Genomic DNA, 25284 nt, shown 5'->3' on the forward strand with positions numbered 1-25284 from the left:
TGTAGCCATTTAAAAGAAGAAATTTTCACTAAATTGTGATGCTTCTTAATTAGTATAGCAAATGATGTATCACTATTTGATTGGCTAAATGATAGTTAATTATTAATCCTTATAATTTCTTATTCAAATGATGAAATTTTATTGGTGGTATATTAAGTATCCCAATTGAATAAGTACAACATCGTTTTTTTTTCCTATTCATGATGAACCTAAAAAAATAAATATTTCTTTAGATAGAGATAGAAATAGAGACACTCCAACTTAAGGAATAAGTTATTAGTAATATGTAATTCTTTTATTTAATTAATCATTATCTACTAGGTGGCTTTTTTATTTCTTTATTTGGTTTAATAAACCAACAAGCAATGTCTCCTAGATTTCAATTACTTGTATAATTTCCAAATTAGTATTCTGACAATCATGTTATCTGAAATTCATTGTTACAATATGCAACTGTAACCCTAAGATTACACATTTCAATGAATTTCATATATAATTTCAAAATGTTAAACAACATGTAAAATTAAATAATTCAAGTGAAATTTACTGAAATTTGAAATCATATGTCTGATAAAACTTTGTTGAATAGAATAATATTAATTTCTTTCATTTTAATTAGGTTTGTCTTCAAGAATACTCATTTCACTCTGGCTTCACTTAGCTAGCTAGAGCGGTCAGGGAGCAATTATTTATTTACGATTAACTGAAGAAAAAAGGACAGCTACATCCCAAAGTTTGAAAAAATGGTCATAAAAACCCTCAAGTTTTTAATCATGAACACCAAACCCCTTTTAACCATAATACCCTTTGACTCTATAAAAAAAAATGATCCTAATATTTTATAATGCATTGAAATATAACATTAAAATAAATGTAATAGTATAACATTTTAAAATAATTTTAATTTTTTTAAAAATATTTTTTTATATTTTATAATCTATTAGACATATTTTATTATATAAAAGTAATATTTAATAATAAATAGAAATATAACATTCAAAATAATTTAAAATAAATAAATTTAAACTTAAATTTTTTTAATATTATGTAAAAATTAATTTTGATATTATTAGTAGTGAGATTTTTTTGTTATCCTATATTATTAATGTTTGTTGCCGCATAAAGTATTTGTCACTATTTAATAGTAAATTTGGTACATGTTGGTTTTGAGATATATAATAAGTTAAAAATTTAGAGGTCTTTGATTTAATTAATTGACTCATATATGTATAATGTATATATGTAATTTGAGGATAATTGTACATGTCCAATATCAATTTGGCGGACAAAGTTATGCTAATTAAGGTTCATATTAACAAAAACAATGATAATATGTTTGTATTTGGAGTATAAGATGGGGATTATCATTAGTTATAAAGTAGCTTCTTGTAATCTCTAGGATGAGTAAAAATAACATGAACCCTCTAGTAATCTTGTCTCCTCATGAACTCTCCGGTGCGGCCAGAGGCTAGTAGTATGGGAGTTTAGGGTGAGGCTTCTTTTTGGTGCTCTTTTTTCGTTTTCTTATTGAGGTTTTCAGTTCTCTTTCTTCTATTTTTGTTTTTTCGTCTATTGTCATGGACACATCGAAATTAATTTGTATTTGTGGGAAGTTTCTATTGGATCTTTAATCTAGCATATTGGATCCTTAATCAAATATTGGGTTTATATATCAATAATTATGTGTTGCAAATTTTCATATAAGGTTAACTCCAATTAAAAGTAATCTATTAAGATTTTCAGTAATTTGGGCTATAATATATCAAATAGGGTCTGGGCCTTCAATGCGTAGGATTTAAGAGTAATTTCTATTTCTATGATGTTGAAATATGAATACCTAAAGATAACAGGAAAAGATGTCTATATAAGTGGTTATGATTCTCAGGTCACACGTATCGTTGTATTCTCTACTAACATCCCATCATCCGAGAGACCGTAGAGAGAAGTTTAAAGAATTCTTTAGGAGAACGTGTTGATCTGGAAGACAAATTACATGACTCTAGAAAGCAATTAAGCATTATTGATTCATGTATGCTTCTGCATATTCGTTCATTGATTCTTGGTGATATAACATGAATCTTCCTGAATTATAGATGATGGTTTTTACCAAACGAATATTGCTCTAACAATTGGTGTTAGAGTCTTTTCATGTTGAATCATTGAGAATCGAATATTATTTTCGATTAATAGTTAAAGTTTTGTTCTTTTTTTAAGGATTGAAAAAAAATATATTCAGTTTTTAAAGATTTGGAAAATTCCATTTTTTATTAAGAATTTAGGTCAATGGCAGCCACTACCACCATTGGCGCTCGAGCAAGGCATGGCCCAAGTAAGGAGATCAAGTAAAAGTAGTGGCCATTAAGGGGGAATAAAAAAAAAAAGGAAAGGGGATGGCTTTCAACCGAGCAGGGCATGACCATGGGTGGAGCCAGCAAGCCAACCATAGTCTAGCTTGGTTAAAGCAGTGGCCATGAAGAAACCCAAAAAAAAAAATTAGGGTTAAGGTTGGTTTAGGATCCGAGTCGGCTTGACCCGACTCAGTCCAACCCAATTAAGGAAATGGGACTGGTTTAGGATTTTGGTCGACTTGACCCAACATATATCTAACATGATTAAGGAAATGGGGCTGGTTTAGAATTCGGTTCTGGTCAACTTGAATCGGTCCAGCCCTGAATTGGTCAATGATTGATCGGTCAATCTTTGACTATTGACTAGACTTTGACCTAATTTTTTATTTTTCTTGAAGGGTAATTTCTTGTATAATTTTAAATTCAAATATTCGTTTGTTTACATATGTTTTGAGATGAATTAATGAAAGCAATATATCACCTAAATAACTTTATCCTGTGGAAATTAATTTATTTTGAAATATAAATGGTTGTGTGTATGTAATTTTTGTGAATACCGATTGGTCCAAAGGAAGATCCATATTTGAAAACGTTGCATGTGCACCTGTATAATAAACACTTGATGATTATTTGGTTTTACATATGAATAATAAATCAGCCCTATGAAGAATTTATTATTTCACATGTTCTTATTATCAATGTTTGATTATTACACTAAGACATCACTTACAAGTTAATATTTTGTCAAAGATAGAATATTAATGGAGCATCCCACATCTTGAGATGGCGCCTACCTTTATTTGAATTTATTTTTATTTTGAGACTTATATTAGCTTGTTTTGTTTGTTTGTTGTTCTCTATTCAATTATGACTCTTATTAACATTACTGCCAACATCAATTTTATTTCTTTTCTAAATGACTCTAATGTCAAGTCACGGCAAGAGAACTTCTTAATAGTTCTTGCAGTCATAGATCTCAACCTTACATTTAGGGTTGATTCTCCTCCACCTCTTATAGATGAAAGTACTTCTGATGATAAAAGGGAAATAGAATATGGGAAAAATCATATTGCATGCGTATGATGGTTATAAAGAAGGCCATTTAGAAGCATTTAGGGGCTCAATGTCGGAAAAGGTAATTACGAATAAGAAGTTCCTTGAAAAAATTAAACAGAGGTTTGTTAAGAATAGAAAGGCTGAAACATGTATGCTTTTGATAAACCTAATTTTGATGAGGTGTATGGGTAAAGATAATATCAGGGATTATATCATGAAAATGTCTCATCTTTCTTCTAAACTGAGAGCACTCAAGCTTGAACTCTCTAGACTTGCTAGTGCATCTAATTTTGATATCTTTATCAACACAATTTAACTAGTCCAAGGTGAGCCACAATGGTAAAAAACAGACTTGGTCAATGAATGAGCTCATATCACATTTGTTAAACATAAATATTTCTTTATTATTGATTTTGATGATAACAAACTTGATTAAGATTGATTAATCTTTTAAAAGCTCAAAATAATTTTGATAATAGCAAATATTGTTTCAAATCCTGTAAATGGATATATTTTGACAAGTTTTATAAAATGTTTTCATAAAGATTTGGAAACAAACTGTTCTGTTGCAAAATAGTTCACAGCAGCAGTAAAAGTGAAAAACGGCGATCCGACAACCTTGATAACAGCTTGCCGATATCGAACAGAACTGAAGATTAGCCTCTGGACCTAAACGGCGATCCAACAATTTTGATAAACGACTCGCCGATATCGAACAAAACTGAAGATTAGCCTTTAGACCTAAACGGTGATCCGAAATCTAGATAACGGTGATCCGAAATCTAGATAACGGCAATCCGAAAATTTAAAAATCAGCCTAATGGTCATATTGACCAGTCAAACGACGATCCGACATCTAGTTAACGGCGATCCGACAGTGTGCAGAAAGTCAATAACGACTAGTTTTCAGCTCCATCTATAAATAAGCTCATTCAAATTCAAACAAGAGTTGATCACAACACGACCATTGAGCTTATATTCGAGAATACAATTTTCATAGAGCTTTAAACACATTCTTGCTTTATCTATTCACACATTGAGCATTGATTTGTAATCTTAAATATTGTGTGAGAGAAAAACAATTTGTAATCTTTTACTTTGAGTGATTGTAAGTGTTGGGATACACTTGGGTTAAGAGATTGGGGATAATCTCTTGTTGTTAAGGTTCATTGACACCTTGAAAGTCAAGTGTAAGCATTTGAAGCCTTAGAGGCTTGCTTAGTGAAATCCTCAAGCCCGAAAAGCTTGGAGGTGTGGACGTAGGCGAGGTTGGCAAAACCACGTAAAAATCTTCGTGTTTGAATCTCTGTTCCCTTATCTTTTTATATTGTGATTGATTTAATTGTTATTGCTTTAAATTCATTTTAGATTTGCATGACATTTTGTTTTAGAATTGAATAATTTTTTTAGGATCCCAATTCACCCCCTTCTTGGGTTGCATAACTAGAATTTCATTTGGTATCAGAGCTTGGTTCTTTTGTTAGGACTTAACCGTCTAGAGTAAAAGATCAATGGCAACCCAAAATGACTTAAACTTTAGGGAAGGACAGTCCACAACTAGAAAGTTGTATGTGATGGTCCGTTTTTGCCCCTAACTAAAAATGAATTCGGGGAAGATATTCCAAAACCTTTAAGGGAATGGAATGAATTGGAAAAGAGAAAAGCTTCTCTAAATTCCAAAGTTATGAATACTTTATTTTGTGCACTTGATAAGAAAGAATTTCATCGAGTATCTAGTTGTGAAAGTGCCAATGAAATTTGGCACAAACTTGAAGTAGTTTATGAAGGCACAAATCAAGTGAAAGAGTCGAAAATTAGTAGGCACACTTGACAATATGAGTTGTTCCAAATGAAACAAAATGAGAGTGTGTACTCTATGTATACGAGATTTAAGGACATAGTAAACACCCTAGGAGCCCTAGGAAAGACCTTCTCAAATAGCGAAAAAGTTAAGAAAATCATTAGGTCACTTCCAAAAGAATGGAGACCTAAAAGAACCGCTATTGAAGAGGCCAAATATTTAAATACTTTACCTCTTGATGATTTAATTGGTTCTCTCATTTCATATGAAGAAGATTTGGCAACAGAAAAAGGGCATGAGGAAAAGAAGAAAAGTATTGCTCTCAAATCTTCAAAATATGAGAGTGATGGGGAGAGTGAATCGGATGATGAAGAGTTGGCCATGCTAACAAGGAGGTTCAGAAAATTCTTCAAGAAAATCGGAGAGCGAAGAAATTTCAAAAACTTCAAGAACCAAAGGGAGAAGAAATAGGTAATCACATGCTATGAAAGCAAGAAGCCTGGCCATATAGGATCAGAGTGCCCACTTATCAACAAACTCAAGAAGAAAGCCATGGTTGCAACTTGGGATGATAGCGAGGAAGATACATGATATGAATGCAAGAAGCCTGGCCATATAAGATCGGAGTGCCCACTTATCAACAAACTCAAGAAGAAAGCCATGGTTGTAACTTGGGATGATAGCGAGGAAGATTCAAGTGATAAAGAAGGATCGCAAGAAGTATCAAACCTAGCGCTTATGGCAATAAGAGGGGATAATGATCTCAATGAGGTAAGTGATCCCACCTATGATGAATTGTATGATGCTTTTAAAGAATTGCATAATGAGTTGATGAAGATTGGTAAAAAGAATGTATGTCTTAAAAAGGAAATGGCAAAGCTTAAAAATGAAAATCAATCTCTAAATGCAAGAATTGCATGCCTAGAAGTAAAGAATAAAACATTGCATGATGAAATTGCATTATCAAATGAGAAACCTAGTATCTCACATGAGCATTTAGAATTACACATAGATGATTTGAAAAATGAAAACCAAATGCTTAAGAAAAAGAACAATGAGTTGAATGAGATTGTTTTGAAATTTACAAATGGGCAAAAGATATTGGATAATATGCTTAACTCACAAAAATGTGTTTTTGATAAAGGAGGACTTGGGTATAAGCCTAACTTGAAGCACAAGTATTATAAGAATTATTTTGTTAAAGCTACCTCCACAAGTGATCATAAGATTGTATGTCATTTTTGTAATCAAAATGGTCATATGAAAAATAGATGTCTAGTAAAAAGAAATGCATATTATGTCACTACTAACTCTCAAGGACCCAAAAGCTTTGGGTACCTAAAACTTGAGATTTTCTTTGTAGGGCTTGAAGAAGAAGAAAAATAAATGGTACTTGGACAATGGTTGTTCAAGGCATATGACCGGAAACTATGCATGGTTCTCAAGCTTCACAAAAATTGAAAATAGTGGAGACGTATCTTTTGGAGACAACTCAAAAGAAAAAAATTCTTGGAATTGGAAATGTTGGTAAAGTTTCCTCAACTCTAATTGAGAATGTATGTTTGGTTGAGAACTTGAAACACAACTTAATTAGTATTAGTCAATTATGCGACAAAGGTTATAAAGTTATCTTTGATAAATTTAGTTGTGTTATTGAGAATTCATGTGATGGCAAGATCTTATTTGTTGGGAATAGATGTGGTAATGTTTATATCATTGACATAGAATGTGCATCTACTCTTGAAAAATGCTTTTCCGCATTACATGATGATAGTTGGTTATGGCATAGAAGGTTAGAACATACTAGTATGGATTTGATTTCAAAAATTTCAAAAAATGATTTAGTTAAAGGTCTTCCAAAAATTACTTTTCAAAAAGATAAAATTTGTGAAGCTTGTCAATTTAGAAAACAAATCAAAACATCTTTCAAAAATAAAAATCATATTTCTACTTCAAAACCACTTCAACTCCTTCACATAGATTTATTTGAGCCATCTAGATATGCTAGTCTAAATGGCAAATATTATGCATTTGTGATAGTGGATGATTATTCTAGATATACATGGGTATTATTCTTAGTCAATAAGGATGATGCTCTTGATGCCTTTAAAGTGCTTTGTAAGAAAATACAAAATGAAAAAAGGCATGGTATTGCACGCATTATGAGTGATCATGGAGGAGAGTTTGAAAATCATGCATTTGAGTTTTTTTGCAATAATCTTGGTATTGAGCATCAATTTTCATCACCAAGAACTCCACAACAAAATAGAGTTGTTGAGAGAAAGAATAGATTCATTCAAGAAATGGCTAGGACCATGTTGAATGAAAACTCTTTGCCTAAGTATTTTTGGGCCGAGGCCATCAACACCGCTTGTTATGTTTTAAATCGTGTGTTGATTAGACCTAATCTTAACAAAACTCTATATAAGCTTTGGAAAGATAGAAAACCCAATATTTGTTATTTCAAAGTCTTTGGATGTAAATGTTTTATTTTGAACACAAAAGATAATCTTAGCAAATTTGATCCAAAATCCGATGTTGGTATTTTTCTTGAATATTCAAACTCAAGCAAAGCTTATAGAGTTTATAATAAAAGAACTCTAGTTGTAAAAGAATCTATGCATGTTATATTTGATGAGTCTAATCCCTTCTTTGCGGAGAAATGAATTATTTATGATGATGCAGATGGAGAATTACAAGAAGAATCATCAAAGAATAAACAAGAAAATGCACCACAAAGAAATCAAGAGGATGGACAAGAAGAGTAAACAAATATGGAGCAACATGAAGGTACTTCTCAAGCACCCCCCAAGGAGTAGAGGTATGTTTCTTCTCATCCTAAGGATGTAATTTTAGGAGATCCCTCACGAGTGTTACAACTAGATCATTGCTTAAGTATACTTGTGAGCATAATGCATTTATTTCTCAAATTGAACCCAAATCCTTTGCGAATGCGGAAAATGATGAATCTTGGATTATGGCAATGCAAGAGGAGTATGATCAATTTGAAAGAAACAATGAGTGGAAATTAGTTCATAAACTGGAACATCAGTCATAGGTACTAAATGGGTATTTAGAAATAAGATGGATGAATCCGGTGTGGTTGTAAGAAATAAAGCTAGATTAGTGACTCAAGGTTACAACCAAGAAGAAGGAATTGATTTTGATGAAACTTTTGCACCCGTAGCTAGACTAGAATCAATTAGAATGCTGTTGGCATTTGCTTGTCATAAAGATTTCATTTTATTTCAAATGGATGTGAAAAGTGCTTTTGTAAATGGTTATATTATGGAAGAAGTGTATGTAAAACAAGCTCCTGGTTTTGAAAATGAAAAATTTTCAAATCATGTTTATAAGTTGTTTAAAGCTTTATATGGATTAAAACAAGCACCTAGAGCATGGTATGATAGGCTTAAAAATTTCTTGTTAGAAAATGATTTTTCCATGGGTAAAGTGGATACTACTCTCTTTGTTAAGCATAAGAACCAAGATATACTTATTGTTCAAATTTATGTTGATGATATTATTTTTGGTTCTACTAATGAGTTGTTGTGTAAAGAATTTTTATCCTGTACAAGCAAAGAATTTGAGATGAGTATGATGGGAGAGTTGAAATACTTCCTTGGACTCCAAATCAAACAAAACGAGGAAGGAATTTTCATAAATCAAGCCAAGTACGTAAGAGATCTACTCAAACGATTCGGCATTGATGACTCAAAGACCAAAAATACACCAATGAGCACAACAACCAAGCTCGACAAAGATGAAAAAGGCAAAGAAGTGGATATCAAAATGTATCCAGGTATGATTGGATCTTTACTTTATTTGACTGCAAGTAGACCCGATATCATGTTTAGTGTATGTTTGTGTGCAAGATTTCAATCATGTCTCAAGGAATCCCATTTGCTTGCTGTTAAAAGAATTTTCCACTATTTAAGTGGAACTATAGATCTTGGCCTTTGGTATCCTAGGGGAACTCATATAGATTTAACATGTTATTCGGATGCGGACTTTGCCGGTTATAAAGTTGATAGGAAAAGCACTAGTGGAACTTGCTATATTCTAGGTCACTCACTTATTTTATGATTTAGCAAGAAACAAAATTCTGTTGCACTTTCAACTACCGAGGCTGAATATATAGCTGCCGGGAGTTGTTGTGCACAATCACTTTGGATGAAACAAACACTTAGAGATTATGGCATTAATCTTGAACAAATTCCTATTAAGTGTGATAATACTAGTGCTATAAATCTTTCAAAGAATTCCATTCAAGACTCTAGAACCAAGCATATAGAAATTATACATCATTTTTTGAGAGATCATATTCAAAAGGGAGATATTGCATTAGAGTTTATTTCTGCGGAAAAATAAATTGCCGATATTTTTACAAAACCACTTTGCAAAGAACAATTTTCAAAAATTCGGCATGAACTTGCGATGATGAAATTTTCGCATTAACATCTTGCTTCATGTTATTGAGTCTATTAAAATTGATTGATTTATGATTTGATGTTTTAATATGGAATGCTCAATATACATGTGAAGTGTGTGTATTTTTTAAAAATGTATGAATTAATTGTTGAAATATATACATGTTCATGAATTATGCATTGAATTGGCACTTAAGTCATTTTGGATCAATGAAATGATCTTGAAATGTATTAATTGTTGGCCAAATACTAAAATAAATGTGCGAAATCATACGTTGTAGAAAACAGATTGCCGTTATTGCAATAATCGGCTAACCGTTTTAGGATAGAAACAATGGGAAGCATTCTGGAAGCTATCGGTTCGCCGATAACACATTAACGGCTCGCCGTCCTGATGAAAAACTTTTGGGTAGCTCTCTGGACGTTGTCGGCTCGCCGATATCTCTATAGCGGCTCGCCGTCATCATGCGATAAGTGAACAGTCCTTCGTCTCCTTCTTCATTTCGTTCTTGCTCTCTCATTCTCTCTCTCAAACCCGCGACTGGCACTTCGTCTCTCTCTCAAATCCACCATTTTTCTTGCTCTCTCTCACCAAATTGAACCATTTGAAACCTTTCTCATTTTGTTTAGAACCTTTTTAACCGATCAAAACTCGTTTTTGATTCAAAATTTGAAAAATCCCAAATTTCAAACCCTAAAACCAGCAGCACTTCTCTTGCCAAAATTGAACCAAATGTCTTCCATTTTCAATCACATTTCAACTTGCCATTACTCTCTCATCACTCAAACTTTATTTCTACCGATTCATTTTTCTCCAAACTCATCAATGGCAGAACAACCACAGAGGCGTGCTCGAACCAAGCACATTGCTCCGCGTCGTTCCAGTCCCTCCAGGCCTCCCTCTCAGGACTTCAAGAGCTTCCATTTTTCCAATGATACCGCTGCTCAGTGATTCCATGAAAAATTCATAGGGAAACTCGTAACTCCCTCGTTTTCTCTTAACATTACGGGGTTTTCGGATATTACCATTTGTGGTCATACTATTACTCAATTGCTTAGCCATTGGAATGAAGCCTTAAGTATAGAAAAGCCCATCTATGAAAATCTAGTCCATGTCTTTTATTCTAATATGGAACTCTCCTCTTCCCGTCGAGTTGAACTTTTTACTTACGTAGGAGGAATTCGTATTGCGTTTGATGAGCCAGAATTATATAGTATTCTTGGAATTTCTTATGGAGGCTTAGATATTTACACCGCTAGGAAAGAACTTGATTTTAGTGATTTCCGTCATGTGGATGGTGTACAGAACATTTGTACGCGTCAGGATCTTTCCGATGACGTCTGTTCTTTGTCCTTTAGGTCTCAACTCCTCCCTTTCCAAGTTCGAATACTTCATATCATTCTCCAACACATGGTCACCCCTAGACAGGGTCACACTGATGAGGTAACTCGACTTGATACTAGTTTATTAGATTCCCTCATCCGTTGACGGCATGTGAGTTTATCCTACACTATTCTTTGTCATATGTTGTCCATACCTAGAGTCTCCAACCGATCCCTTCCATATGGCAGCATCATTACTAGGATCTTGAAATTCTTTCGAGTACCTATCACTGAGCATGTTTATCTTGAGGCCCGTAAGCTCAGTCGAGAGATTATTTCTGCGATCGGATTTTTTAAGAAGCGTGGGAAGTGGGAAAAGACAACATCCTCTAAGAATGAAGATACTCTGCTTGCACCAGCAAATGATCGTATGTTAAATGACGTCTATTCCGAGGATGAGTTACCTGATTTCCGCCTTGGGGCTAGACCACGTGTCCCTTACAGAGCAGCAGCAGCAGCATCGGCAGTAGCTTCCTCTCAGGATGACGAGCCTGCCGCCCCTCCTACAGCATCGACCATCCCTGCGGATCGCTTTCAGCAATTATTTGACAAAGTGGATGTTCTGTCCCAGCAGTAGCAGCAGCTTCAATATGATTTTGCGACCTTTCGGCAGTAAATTTCAGATCAGCAGATGGAGTTACTTGCTAGCCAGCGCCACATTCTCAGTTACTTTGGATATGACCCAAGCAGCTCTTCTTCACAGCCCCCGTCTTAGTTTTCTACCCCTCTGTTTTTCGCACAAACATTACTCATTTCATGTAGTTTGTTGTGACACTTATTTTTTATTATGTTTGTGATATTTTTATGATGTTTTCTGTTGGATATGTGGACTTTATTTATAGTTGAGTTGATTTTGATGATATCTTGATTATATTGCTGATCTGTTTGATTGTTGGAATGGAATTTGGTTGATAAGTTGGCATATACATATAAGGAAGTGTTTTTAACTATTTGTATTGTTGAGGATATGCTCATTTTTAAGGGGAGATTCTGCCGAAATTTTTCCAACATGGTTAATCTCTGAACTTCGTTTTTAATTTTTTCACGCTCATTTTTTTTTATGATGAAGGGGGAGATAATTTATCAAGTCAATCTATTCTGTTTTAAATTGTTTTATGAGATTAAAAATTGATGGGCACATATTTAGGGGAAGTTAAATTCCTTAAAATTTTTACTTAAGGGGAACACATATTTAGGAGGAGCAAAATTGCACAAATATATTCTTGAACAGATTGTCATCATGAAAAACGGGGAGATTGTTAAACATAAATATTTATTTATTATTGATTTTGATGATAACAAACTTGATTAAGATTGATTAATCTTTTAAAAGCTCAAAATAATTTTGATAATAACAAATATTGTTTCAAATCCTGTAAATGAATCTATTTTGACAAGTTTTATAAAATGTTTTTATAAAGATTTGGAAACAAACTGTTTTGTTGCAAAATAGTTCACTGCAGCAGTAAAAATGGAAAACGGCGATTCGACAACCTTGATAACGGCTTACCGATATCGAACAGAACTGAAGATTAGCCTCTGGACCTAAACGGCGATCCGACAATTTTGATAAACGGCTCGCCGATATCAAACAGAACTGAAGATTAGCCTCTGGACCTAAATGGTGATCCGACATCTAGATAACGGCGATCCGACAATTTGAAAATCAGCCCAAGGGTCATATTGACCAGTCAAACGGTGATCCGACATCTAGTTAACGACAATCCGACAGTGTGCAGAAAGTCAATAACGACTAGTTTTCAGCTCCATCTATAAATAAGCTCATTCAAATTCAAACAAGAGTTTATCACAACACGACCATTGAGCTTATATTCGAGAATACAATTTTCATAGAGCTTTAAACACATTCTTGCTTCATCTATTCACACATTGAGCATTGATTTGTAATCTTAAATATTGTGTGAGAGAAAAATAATTTGTAATCTTTTACTTTGAGTGATTGTAAGTGTTGTGATACACTTGGGTTAAGAGATTGAGGATAATCTCTTGTTGTAAAGGTTCATTGACACCTTGGAAGTCAAGTGTAAGCATTTGAAGCCTTGGAGGCTTGCTTAGTGAAATCCTCAAGCCCGGAAAGCTTGGAGGCATGGACGTAGGCGAGGTTGGCTGAACCACATAAAAATCTTCGTGTTTGAATCTCTCTTCCCTTATCTTTTTATATTGTGATTGATTTAATTGTTATTACTTTAAATTCGTTTTAGATTTGCATGACATTTTGTTTTAGAATTGAATAATTTTTTTAGAATCCCAATTCACCCCCCCTCTTGGGTTGCATAACTAGAATTTCATTTGCATAACTAGTCCAAGGTGAGCCACAATGGTAAAAAATAGACTTGGTCAATGAATGAGCTCATATCACATTGTGCTTAAGAAGAGCATAGGCTAAAGAAAGATAAGGCAGCAAATGCTCACACGACCTCTACCTTTAAGGGCAAGGATGAGGGCAAGAAAAAAAGAAGGATAAGGAATCTACAAATACAACACCTCAAAAGAACCAACAAAAGAAAACGACTAATCCAGAGGGTGCTAGTTATTTCTTTTACGGAGCTGAAGAGCATAGTTTGGTTTGTTCTGAAGTTAATTTAACCTCGGTATCTAGAGACATGTGATGAATAGATTCTGTTGCAACCACTCATATTAATGTATCTATACAAGACTGTCTGAATTGCTAAAAGCCTAATGGTAGTGAAAGATACATCTATAATACCCAAACTAATTTTTAAATTTTCTCAAACTGAACCAAATTAAAAATTTTCTAAGTGAACCAAACCAAATCGAATAGGTGCCTACCCCTACTCTCAGCTTAGTAAGTGATTATGATCATTCATGTTTTCAATCATTTGTGTACACATAAGTGATATATTAAAGAATATATGGCAACATGAGTAGCTTATGCAACATTAATGCTGAAAATACTTCTCATCTTATACCACTACAAGAAAAATGACCTACGATGACAGGTGCTTGCGTGACAATTCTTGGGCTTAATCTATTATGTAACAAAAAAATGACAAACTCATCATAAAAATTTGTTATATCATGATAATATGATAGATTTATGATATTTTCTGTTTTTTACTCTCAAGAATTAATCGCTACTTTGTGATAAAGATTTTGACTATCAGTTTGTGGGGCAAAACTATGTTGCAACTGTGGTATGGTACCATAGTTTGCAACCAGTCATTGGATTCACAGTTGCACACTTGCATTGGATGAATTCAATGGCTGAAAGCAACTGTGGTACCTTATCACAGTTGCAACATAGCTAGACCCAGTTTGTGATACAATTTTTATTTTGACTTTATTTTATGCAAATTAGACTGAAAAATTTTAAAATGAGTTTATTAAACAAAAATTAACCAAAAATTAAATAAAAAAGTAAAAACAACAGTGTTCAGATTAAAAGTAAACACAAAAATAATCTAAATTTTTTTAGCTTATATCGTTTTTTTTTCTTTTTTTTGACTGTTTAACTAAACACATTTCACTCTCGCTCTCACTCTCACAAGTCAGAGCATCCCTTCGCCTGAAACCCTTGCACCAGCACTGAACCATGTTATCTCATCTCTTGCCAGCAAATTGTTCTTGTCCCCCACTGTCGACTCTGTCCCTCACTAAGAAACACACGGAAAATCCACCGAACGTGTGTTGCTTTAATTGAATTTTAAAACTATAACTTTGGGTGGGCAAGCCTCAAAAAATTGGTTTGGTATGGATTTTTAGGCCCCGTTTGGTACCGTTTTGCAAGCCATGTTTTCGTTTTCATTTTTATAATACACACATAAAACATGTTTGGTGGTTTTGTTTCACAAAACAAATTGCAAAACACAAAATCCAGATTTATTATTATAACTATACAACTAAAAACAAGTTAAACATGTTCTCCAAATTTTACAAACTAAACCTAAAAATGAATTAAAAAACAATAAAAAAATCGTGACCCTCTGCAGCCCTCACTCAAAATCCAGTTCACTGCAGCTCCCTCTTTCCCCTCAATTTTCTCAATCCAGTTGCAGCAAATCTCTCTCTTGGTCGCTCTTGGTGTGCTAGCCACTGCCGCTGCTCTTTCTCCGCCGTAACCGTTGCTGCTCCGACTCCGTCCAGCTGCTGCTACTCCGACTCCGTCCAGCTGCTGCTACTTCGTCTTTGCTCTCTCGGATCTGCACTTGCTCTCTCGGATCTTTGCTCTCTCGCTACTTCGTTGTTGCTCACTCGGATCTGCACTTGCCCAACCATTTCGAGACAGTTTTGACGCATATAAAGATGATGCAGGACACGAATTGGGTGGTCCGATAAGTCCATCTCTGCTTCAGTTGAAAGATTTGAAATACTTAGACTTAAGCATGAATAATTTTAAAGGCTTCAAAGTTCCAGAATTCATTGGATCACTAAAGGAACTGAGATACCTCAATCTGTCAGGCTCATTTTTCAGTGGGACTATTCCACAAAGTCTTGGAAACCTCACGAATTTGCTTTATCTTGATCTCAATAATTTTCTTGATCAATCCAATCAAATAGGCCTTGGATGGCTTTCTGGTCTTCCTTCCTTGAAATATCTTAACTTGGGAGGGGCAGATCTTAGCAAGGATGCAGCATATTGGCTTGAAAGTATTCGTATGCTTCGTTCTCTTGTTGAGTTGCGCTTGCCCAATTGTAATTGAGCGATGCTTTGGTGTTTTAAAAGCGCGATTTTTAATTTTGAGGGACATGCATAATTATAGTTTACGTAACAACGTCTAATTTCAATTATATATTACGCTTTGTATAATTTTATTCGATGAGAAAATGCAAGTGATAGGTTATTTGGGGACTTTGATGTGCAAGATTTGGTTACCAACGATGAATGAGACACTAGTAGGCCACTTACTAATATTGATTTATCTCCAGCAAGTGTCGCAGAGATGAATGCTACAAGAGATGGAATTGCAGCTTTTATGTGGCATGATTACATACGTAACGCATAATGTGTATCATGTAATTTTTTTATAATTATTTTGTTTAAATCATGTGTTGTAATATATATCTTAATTATATGGTGTAAAAACAATGACAATGTCAATTTTTTTTAATTAATGTTAATTCTTAAACTTTATTATCATGTAATTTTTTAATATTAAATTTGGTTAAATTATTTTGTTGTATTTGTGTGTATTAGCTAAATAATTATTTTTTGACTATAAATATAATGTAAATGATTAGTAAAAACTGTTTTTGAAAAAAATATTACCAAATGTATATTCTCTGTTTTTATCATTTTCAACTGTGTTTACCAAACGCATATTACTATTTTTAATTTTAAAATATAGGATACAGAAAATGATACCAGACGCATATTTAAATTCAAAATACAGCAACTGCAAAACACCATTTTCATTTTCGTTTTTATTCTCTGAAAATACAGATTCAAAAATAATATCAAACAGGCCCTTATGTTCCAGTTTAATATATTCTAATTAAAAAAACGGAATAATTTAATTTGAAACCGAGCCGAAAAGTTTGGTTCGGTTTTTGGTTCAAAAATGGTACTTTTGTAATTTTAAATACACACAGAGGTTTACACAAAACACATTTTCAAATCCTAATTTCTAGTTCTTACCCAACAATCTGCCGAATTGCTGCCCCTGTCAATGACAAAGCCTGTGTTCGCTGCCGCTTCCTTCTGTGTTCGCTGCCGCTGCCGATTCCTTCTGTCTTTGCTTCCTTCTGGCTTCACGATCTAGCAGCCATCGTTGCTGCCGCTGGCGATTCCTTCTGTCTTTGCTTCTTTCTGGCTCTGTTGTGGTCACTGCTGCTGCCGCTTCCTTCAAGGTTGTTGACTCTGTTGTGGTCACTGGTCACTGGTCCAGAGTTCTCTTAGCCCCTCACTGCTTTTTGCAGCTTGCGGGTACTTTAATTTGGTTTCATTTCGTTATTTTAATTTGAATGCATTCTATTAATAGATCAAAATCACCCTGCAATATGATTTTTTTATTTTTGTTTTTATACACACTCATTTTTGCCCATAACTGTTTGCAACGTAATTATGCATGGAATTTATATATATATACTGAAAATTTTTTATGTTTAGTTTTTCTTCACAGGTAACTGAGTGTGTGTGATTGTGTTCTGTGTTCTGTGTTCTGTGCATTTAATAAAAATGGTGAAATATATGTATTTGTTGTTGCAGAGAGCAGATTGCCCAGCTTTAATTGCTGAACCGTGACTCCGATTGGTTACTGTACCATTCTGTACCATTAAGCAGATCCGTTGCCATGCCATTAAGCAGAACCGTTACTGAACCGAAATCGTGGGTTCCAGTTCCATTATTATTTCCTTTTAAGTGTTACTCGGTTTTAAAAATTTTCAAACTGAACTGAACCGCAAACTTCTGTACATACTGAACTGAGCCGACACCCACCCCTGGAGGTGTAGTTCTCAAATTTGTTTACTGTGTTGATTAAGTCCGATTGTTTGGTGGATATGGGTAATCATCTTTTGCATGCCAATTTTGAGTAAAACTTATTGTCAAATTCGAACCCTACAGCTGTAGTTCTCAAATTTGTTCACTGTGTTGATTTTTTTTTTTCAATTTCTCTATTTAAATTTACTGATTTGATAATCACATGCATGTTGCCATATTGCTCACTGTCTTCAAATTGGAGATTTCTCATGGCTTTGCAAAAGATTGCTTCTTTGTATCTGGGGTTTTCTTAGCTTCAAGTTATTGTTGATTGCTGTTGCAGTTAGCATTTAAAAGATGGATCTTTATCTTGGCAATGCATTAACCATAATCCAGGTCGTCTTGATTTTATTTTCAAGGCAGTGGAGTTGTTAATTTTAATTTTTATGTCTTGACTGGAAAGATGGCAATGGCTGAAAGCTGACCGCTTATGGAATAGCGTAGTGGGTTTTAAACTATTTTGAATTCAATCTATAAATGAAATTATTAATTTTCACTTTTATGTTCTCATTTCTAATTGAAGGAATGACGTGAATTCCTTTACATGTTCTAAATGTAGGGTATTAAAAACCTTTGTTGCGAGCTGTTGGATCTGAAGAATGCTGTGGAAAACTTTTGTGGTGATGTGCACAGAGTATTTGGCTTTCTTCAGGTAATAAACTATTAGTCTCACCCTCAAAGTTTTAGTTTTACTTTAAAGTTTTGCTTTTCAAAATCGAGCAATGATATTGAAACCACAAATAACCATCGTCCTTGCTGGAATCCTAGGAGTGGAAAATGGGGTAGGCCAAGTTGGGCCAAGCTAGGCCAAGGTTAGGCCCTTAAAGCTTGGCCCAACTTGGGCAAGCCGTGCTTGAGGCTGCTGTTGGCCTATGTCAGGCCACCAAAGTGTGCCCTAGATTTTTGAAATTTGAGGGAAAACAATCTTTCATTTTTTAGTTGATTATAGACTACCTAATTTTTAATTCCACCATTCCATTTTTTCAAAGCCTTATAAGTTGCTTATTTGAAGATTGAATTCATGAACCTTTTATGTATGCGAGTATTCTTCAATTTAAGGAAATGTAAAGGATCTTGATAACTTGTACTGATTGATCATCAATTAATCATACACAATTCAGAGGAAGGAGGAATAATGCTTTAATCCACTTGTGGATTTAGTACTAACAATCAATACATTTATGGCATGCGAGGCGGTATGGTTCCTTCAGAAAACGAAGCCTCATTTGCAGCAAAACCCCAAGCGAAAAATTTAAAAAAGAAAAAAAGAAAATGTCACAAAGAAAACAAACCCTCTTCGTATTATCTCGTGGGTGCCACGACACCGTTTTTCGCTGCCCTGTTTGCCAATGACGGTTAGTTGCTGGCGCTTAAATTTTTTGTACTAGACTTCAACGGCTACTTTTCCTAGATAAACTTAATTATGACGCAACAAAATAACTAGTTTTCTAAACACTAAATTCAAATTAAAGACATCATCCAACAATTATTTATTTCCCGCGCACGCATCAAACGACTTTATCTATAATTGCCCCAGCATAACATATGATGCTTTCACGCATGCACACACACAATCGCAACACTATTTGATTAGCAAGCAATTGATAGAGTTTCCAAATCCTACGTTTTTCAGTTTCCAAATTATTCTTTCATTCATCAATCAAAACCTACCCACCAAAAATCTTCTTAAACCCATTTGATTCAGTCTCGATTTCTGATTTCGTCGATTGCTTTTTATTTCTTATAATACCAACACAATGCCTCCTCACGTTGGATTAAGATTTTATCCAATAGAACAGGAACTTCTAGAGTTCTATCTCCTTCACAAAATTACTCAAAATCCTAATCTCTACCGAGTCGGCGATGAAATTCTTGTGAAAGACTGCGATCGCTATGGCCCCCAGGAGTTTGACTTTATTTAGGATTTGTACGGAGGAGACCAATTAATGGCGGGTCAAGCACTCTACTTCTTTACTCAATTAAAGAAGGCGTCTCCTAAGGGTTCGAGATTCAACAGAAAGATTGGCATCGGTGCTTGGCAGGGTGAGGACAGAGCCAAGCCTGTTCTCGCTGTTGGCTCTGAAGATCAAATTGTAGGGTTCAAGAAAAGGTTTAGGTATGAAAGTCGAAAAAACCTAGAATAGAATGAGAGGTGGAAGATGCATGAATTAACCATTAATCCAGCCTTGTTGGGTGATCAATACTCGCATAAAGCACTTGATTTTGTTCTCTGCCGCGTCAAAAAGAATGAATCGGAAAATCACTCGGAGAAAGCCAATTTGGGCGGGAAGCCGAGGAAGTCGAAACAAGTCGGCCAGAAGAATGGCTTTGGAAAGAAATCTTCTGGTTCCAAGAGAAAGCCGAAAGTAGTAGTGACCTCCAGCAATCACATTGATAGTTTTGTTAGAACAAAGCCACTCACCATGCTCGAGTAGCAGTCTGAACACAGTGGAGCACCAAGGGGAGATCATACACTCAGTGCCTGAATATTCGACTCTCTTTGACGTTGAAGGATATATGGCCAGTCTTGTCCAAATCTTGGAAGAGGATCAGCATGATGAGGGCAATTAAAATGGTCAATAGAGGGTTGAAGTAGAGGCAGTTTGTATTCAACAGAACCGAGCAAATGACATCCAATGCTCTAGTAACAACAATGTGCAGATTGTGGAATTTGAAAGGGAGATGTTGTACTTATTGTGTGAAGTTTCTGAAACATTTGATGTGGAAAGGTGTTTGTCCAGTTTGGATCAGATCGTAGAGAGTGAGTGGACTGAGGGTCATGGTGTTGCGATAGTTCAGAACAAGCAGCAAGAGGCTGTTGATGAAGAGGCACTTTTGGCTCAACAAAACGATCTAATTGAGTTGTCGTGCCTCGATAATATCTTGGAAATTGTGGAATCCAAAGTGGAGATTGATTCTTTACCTGACAGACTTGTTTTTGATGTGCAAAAGTTTTTGTCTGAACTCGATCAAACTGCTGACCTTGGGATGAAGGTGGAAAACTGCAAGCTGTGGCATGGGAAGAGGAGATGGGGCTGCTGCTTGTAGAGTTTCTAGCGAGGGTCAATTAAGTGCTTAATTGAGTAATGTAATTGCAAGCAACGCACTAGAAATGAGTGGAAAATTCTGATCTCTCTCTTGCTCTCTCTGCTTTGTCTTATGATTTTATGAAAACAATACTTGGATTGCTTGTCTATGTAATGTAAATAGTTCGTTTCTTTTTCAACGCACCAGAAGAAGTAGAGTGCTTGACCTGCCATTAATTGGTCTTCTCCTTACAAATCCCAAATCAAGTTCGGCTCCTGTGGGCCATAGAGATCGCAATCTTTAATAGGAATATCATCACCGGCTTAGTAGAGATTAGTGTTTTGAGTAATTTTGTGAAGGAAATAGAACTCCAACAGTTCCTGTTCTGTTGGATAAAATCTTAATCCAATGTGAGAAGGCATTGTGTTGGTGTTCTGGGGAGCAAAAAACGATTGACGAAATCAGAAATCGAGACTAAATTGTATGGGTTTAAGAAGATTTTTTGTGGGTAGGTTTTGATTGATGAATGAGGGAAGAATTTGGAAATTCTCTCTGTTGCTTGCTAATCAAGTAGTGTTGCGATTGTGTTGTGTACGTGAAAGCGCCGTATGTTATGTTAGGGCAATTATTTATATAGTCGTTTGATGCATGCACAAGAAATAAATAGCCGTTGTACGATGTCTCTAATTTGAATTTAGTATTTAGGAAACAGGGTATTTTGTTGCATCATAATTAAACTTATCCGGGAAAAGTAGTCGTTGAAGTCTGGTGCGTAAAATCTAAGCGTTAGCAATTAACTGTCATTGGCAAATAGGGCAGCGAGAAACGGCGTCGTGACACCCACGAGATAATATGAAGAGGGTTTGTTTTCTTTGGGACATTTTCTTTTTAAATTTTTCACTGTAAATGGGGCTTCATTTTCTGTATACCGCCTCTCATTTTATCTTAATATAAGAAAGGAATTTTAAAAAATATATCCTCTCTGATGCTACTAGAAAAAGTCATGGACATGTATCACTGTAGCAAGAAATAAAATTAAAAAGAAAATGCAGAAACTTAAGAACTAAAATTAAAAAAAAAGAAAAGAAAAAAATTAACCATGATCACATAGGGTAACATGTTAACACCAACACGAATAGGTATATGACCAAACATTTTAAGCAACCATTGAATGAAGAAAGAAAGCATAGGAACTTACCAGAACAGTAACTGGTGGTGAAGATTAGAGACAGCGACGTGATAGAGTAGTGATTGTCGCGAAACAACAGCAAGTGAGCATTGAACCAAAAGTGGTCATCATTCGCATGTGCAGTATGCGGGTTAGGGTTTCAAATTTCGAGGGGTTTTGCCATATAGGGTTGGGAAGACGGGTACCTGCGCGAGTTGAAGTGCTGGAGAGAAAGAGAGATAAGAATGATTTTATGATATCTAATTTTAATGATTTTTTAAATATATTTTTCTGTACTTTTAAAATATAAAAGTCAATATTGTTGAAAAATTGAATGGAAAGTATATAGAACATGCAAATGAATAAAGTAAAAAAATTAATACTAAAGGAGCTAAGGGCTATTTAAGATTACTTTTGAGAGGTTTAAAATGATTTTGAAAAGTTAAAAATTAATTTTGATACTTGATAAATTTATTATTACCAATTATATTAAAATAGCATACACTGCTCAAAAAGTTTTCAGACACGAAAATTAACTTTTAATTTTTTAAAATTATTTTGCAAGCTTATCAAAAGTAATATCAAATGGCCCTTGGCTCTTTTAGTGTTAATTTTTATATTATTCACTTGCTTGTTTTATATACTTTCCATTCAATTTCTTAACAATGTTCACTTTTATATTTTAAAAGTACGGAAAAAATATATAAAAAATCATTAAAATTAAACACCTTAAATTATTCTCACCTCTCTTTCTCTCTAGCACTCCAACCTGCGCAGGTCTCGCTTTCCTCAACCCAAAATGGCAAACCCCCCAAAATTTGAAACCCTAACTCACTTATCGCACACCAGAATGGCGATTGCTTTTGTTTCTGTGCTCGTTTGTTGTTGTTTCGTGGCAACCACTGCTCCGTAACGCTGCTGTCTCTACTCTCCACTGCTTGTTGCTATTTCGGTAAGTTTCTGTGCTCTATTTCTTTATTTAATGGATACCTAAAATGTTTAATCATATGCTTATTTGTGTTGGTGTTAATAAGTTACCATATATGATCATTTTTTTTTCCCTTTTGGATTTTAGTTCTTAGTTTCTATTTTTTTAATTTTTTTTTTTTATAGTTGTACATGTCCATGATTTTTTCAAGAAGGATTGGAGAGGATTTATTTTTAAAAATTCATTTTCTTATTTTTTATTTTCTTGTTTTAGGGTTAAAATTCCTTTTTTTATTTACGTATCAATTGAATCTTAAGATAAGCAACTTGAAAGACTTGAAAAAAATGGAATTATGGAATTAAAAATTAGGTAGTCTATAATCAATTTAAAAAATGAAAGATTTTTCCCCTCAAATTAAAAAAATCCAGGGCGTGCTTTAGTGGCTTGACACAGGCTAATGGTGGCCTCAAACATGATTTGCCCAAGCTGGGTTAGGGTTTGAGGGCTTGGCTTGGGCCCAACCCATTTTCCACTCCTCAGATTCAAGTAAGGACGATGGATATTTGCAATCTCAATATCATTGCCCTGTTTGGTGTAACTTTTCAACTTTTTTTTTGAATATGTAATTTTTCAATTAATACTTCATTTCTCAATCATTTTCTTTGTTATCTCTATCGGCTCGATCTTAAGTATTAAGTCTTCTATTACAACAAAATATTTATTCAAGTTTTAATCAATTTTTGTTTTCTATATCAGATATTGTATGGAATCTCAACATGTTCGACTTTGTATTTATTATAAAGTGGCAATCTTGTTGATGTTCTTTTCTGCCATTGGCGTTCAGGTTGGTTTGGGTTGTTATATTCTTTAATTTGACGAATTCATAAACTAATTACTTTTGTTCCAGTGGAGAGATTCTAGAATACCTCTGTTGTATTACACTTACTTAAGTTGTCTTAAAGTATGTATGACATGTGCATTTGTTTTAAAAACTCATCATGTAATTGATATTTAATACAATAGAGGTATTTTAGAATCTTTCTTGCCAGTGGATGTGTGTGCTAATGTTGTTAAGTTATTGCGTTTTTCTTTCTCTTCCACCAACCAAGAAAACCCTTCTTTGGGGTTTGCTTTGTACTTGAGTTGCTCTTATTTTGCCCGCTTTTATTTTTTGTACTTATTAAAACAATTGGGAATAGAGATTTCTCTTTGTTTCTGTAGTGACGGTATGATATCCAGAAGTGTTGGTTGATCATTGGTTGGTATGGAGAGAGGATGTTGGTGGTATTCACTGAGCCAAGCTAATTTTCAGTGGTCAATAATGGTCCCTGACAGCCACATATTACTTGCATGGTTGTGGACATCTAGGAAGTTGTCCTGTTACTATAATTGCTATTGCTTGATGACATACTGGCTAAAAAAACAAGTTTGCTGTTCTTGAGATTGAGACTATTAATATGTGGAGTATCTTTTTGCACCTCCTTCAGTATGTGCTCAGTGTAATATGGACAACTTTGTTGATTATGTTCTTCTAAAAAACATGTTATTGTTGTAATGTTATCGTATTTGTTAAGATGATTGCTATTACAGTATTGAAGAAATTGTAGATGCCCCTTATGTTAAATGTGTATAGATCACCATCACTCTGTCAAGGGTTGCCCCCCAAAAAAAAAAAAAAAATACTGATTACAGAAATAAGGACATAGCATAAAAATATTACAAGATCCCAGATCAGGATAATTTGGTCAGTTTTCTGACTTAATCTCTTATATTTTCAGGTGGGAAGATGCGAGGCAAATTCTGATGTCAACTACAATATCAAGGCTTTTTCAAGTTCCAAGAAATATCTGATGACTTCGTATTTTGGAAAATATGAAAAATTGCGTGATTCAAATTTCGAAGAATTCATTGCAAATGAATTGCGTACTAGCTTCTGCGAAGTTCTACCAGATAATACAAGTTCTGTTATAAGACGATCAGTTCTGCTGCGCCATTTGATTGGTGAAGGTTCTCATCGGAATCTATTATCATCTATGAGATTTTATGTTGACCCAAAGTCCTTATCTCGACCGCCCTTTCACAAGTGTGAGCTCATAGTCATTGAAAGACTGCCCTCAGGAATCTTTGCCGATCCATTTGAGCTGCAACATCTTCACCAGCGTGGTGGTAAACTACATTGATATTTTGTGATAAAATTTTTGAAACTGCTCAAAAGCATGCTTATTGTTTTGCTTACCTTTGTGATGTTAATCATTCCATGCCTGTTTTTCTGTAGTTTTAACAGATGTAGCTGTTTTCGGAGATACAAACTTGGAATTACCTTCATTTCGTTCCAACCGGTCTGCTGTTGAAATTCACATGAATGTTGGTTCCAATAGACTTTTGAGTCAAAAGGATGGACTGGAAATTAAAGTACAGCTTCCACTACATGCACGTTATCAGGTGAGCAAAAAGGAGATCAGGAAATGGATAACAGAATTTGGAACTGTTCACTTTAATTGCAATGTCTCTTTCTTGTGGACTTCAAAAAAAAATATATAAAAAGATATAAAATAATACATCAGGCATTCTTTTAAAAAAGTTTGCGTTGAAAGTTTTAGTTCTTACTATTAATTCTTTCAGCTCTCTTTCTAGACTAGATATAATTGTATTTGATGCATGTTCAAATTAGTTTTCAACTGTT

At 34.4% G+C, this 25284-nt stretch overlaps 2 protein-coding genes across 6 annotated transcripts in view; one reads left to right on the plus strand and one right to left on the minus strand.

Annotated features, from left to right (window-relative positions):
- Positions 1-10698, minus strand: part of LOC112100811 — a 19703-nt gene extending 9005 nt beyond the window's left edge. The window contains exon 1 of the mRNA XM_024190648.1: positions 10494-10698. Coding sequence (XP_024046416.1) covers positions 10494-10698 — 205 coding nt within the window. The remainder of the gene's footprint in view (positions 1-10493) is intronic.
- A 5904-nt stretch (positions 10699-16602) lies between these two features.
- The window catches only part of LOC18051907 (phosphatidylinositol-glycan biosynthesis class X protein), an 11500-nt gene continuing 2818 nt past the window's right edge, over positions 16603-25284 (plus strand). The window contains exons 1-6 of one of the 5 annotated variants that reach the window (XM_024192037.1): positions 16603-16923; positions 17206-17325; positions 18038-18130; positions 23358-23445; positions 24380-24767; positions 24877-25043. In XM_024192037.1, the coding sequence (XP_024047805.1) occupies positions 18078-18130; positions 23358-23445; positions 24380-24767; positions 24877-25043 (696 nt within the window). In that variant the 5' untranslated portion in view covers positions 16603-16923; positions 17206-17325; positions 18038-18077. The other 4 variants (XM_024192038.1, XM_006445736.2, XM_024192040.1 and 1 more) reach the window with 4 other exon arrangements.

Source organism: Citrus clementina, unplaced genomic scaffold, assembly GCF_000493195.1.
Source record: "Citrus clementina cultivar Clemenules unplaced genomic scaffold, Citrus_clementina_v1.0 scaffold_2, whole genome shotgun sequence".
Taxonomy (NCBI): domain Eukaryota; kingdom Viridiplantae; phylum Streptophyta; class Magnoliopsida; order Sapindales; family Rutaceae; genus Citrus; species Citrus x clementina.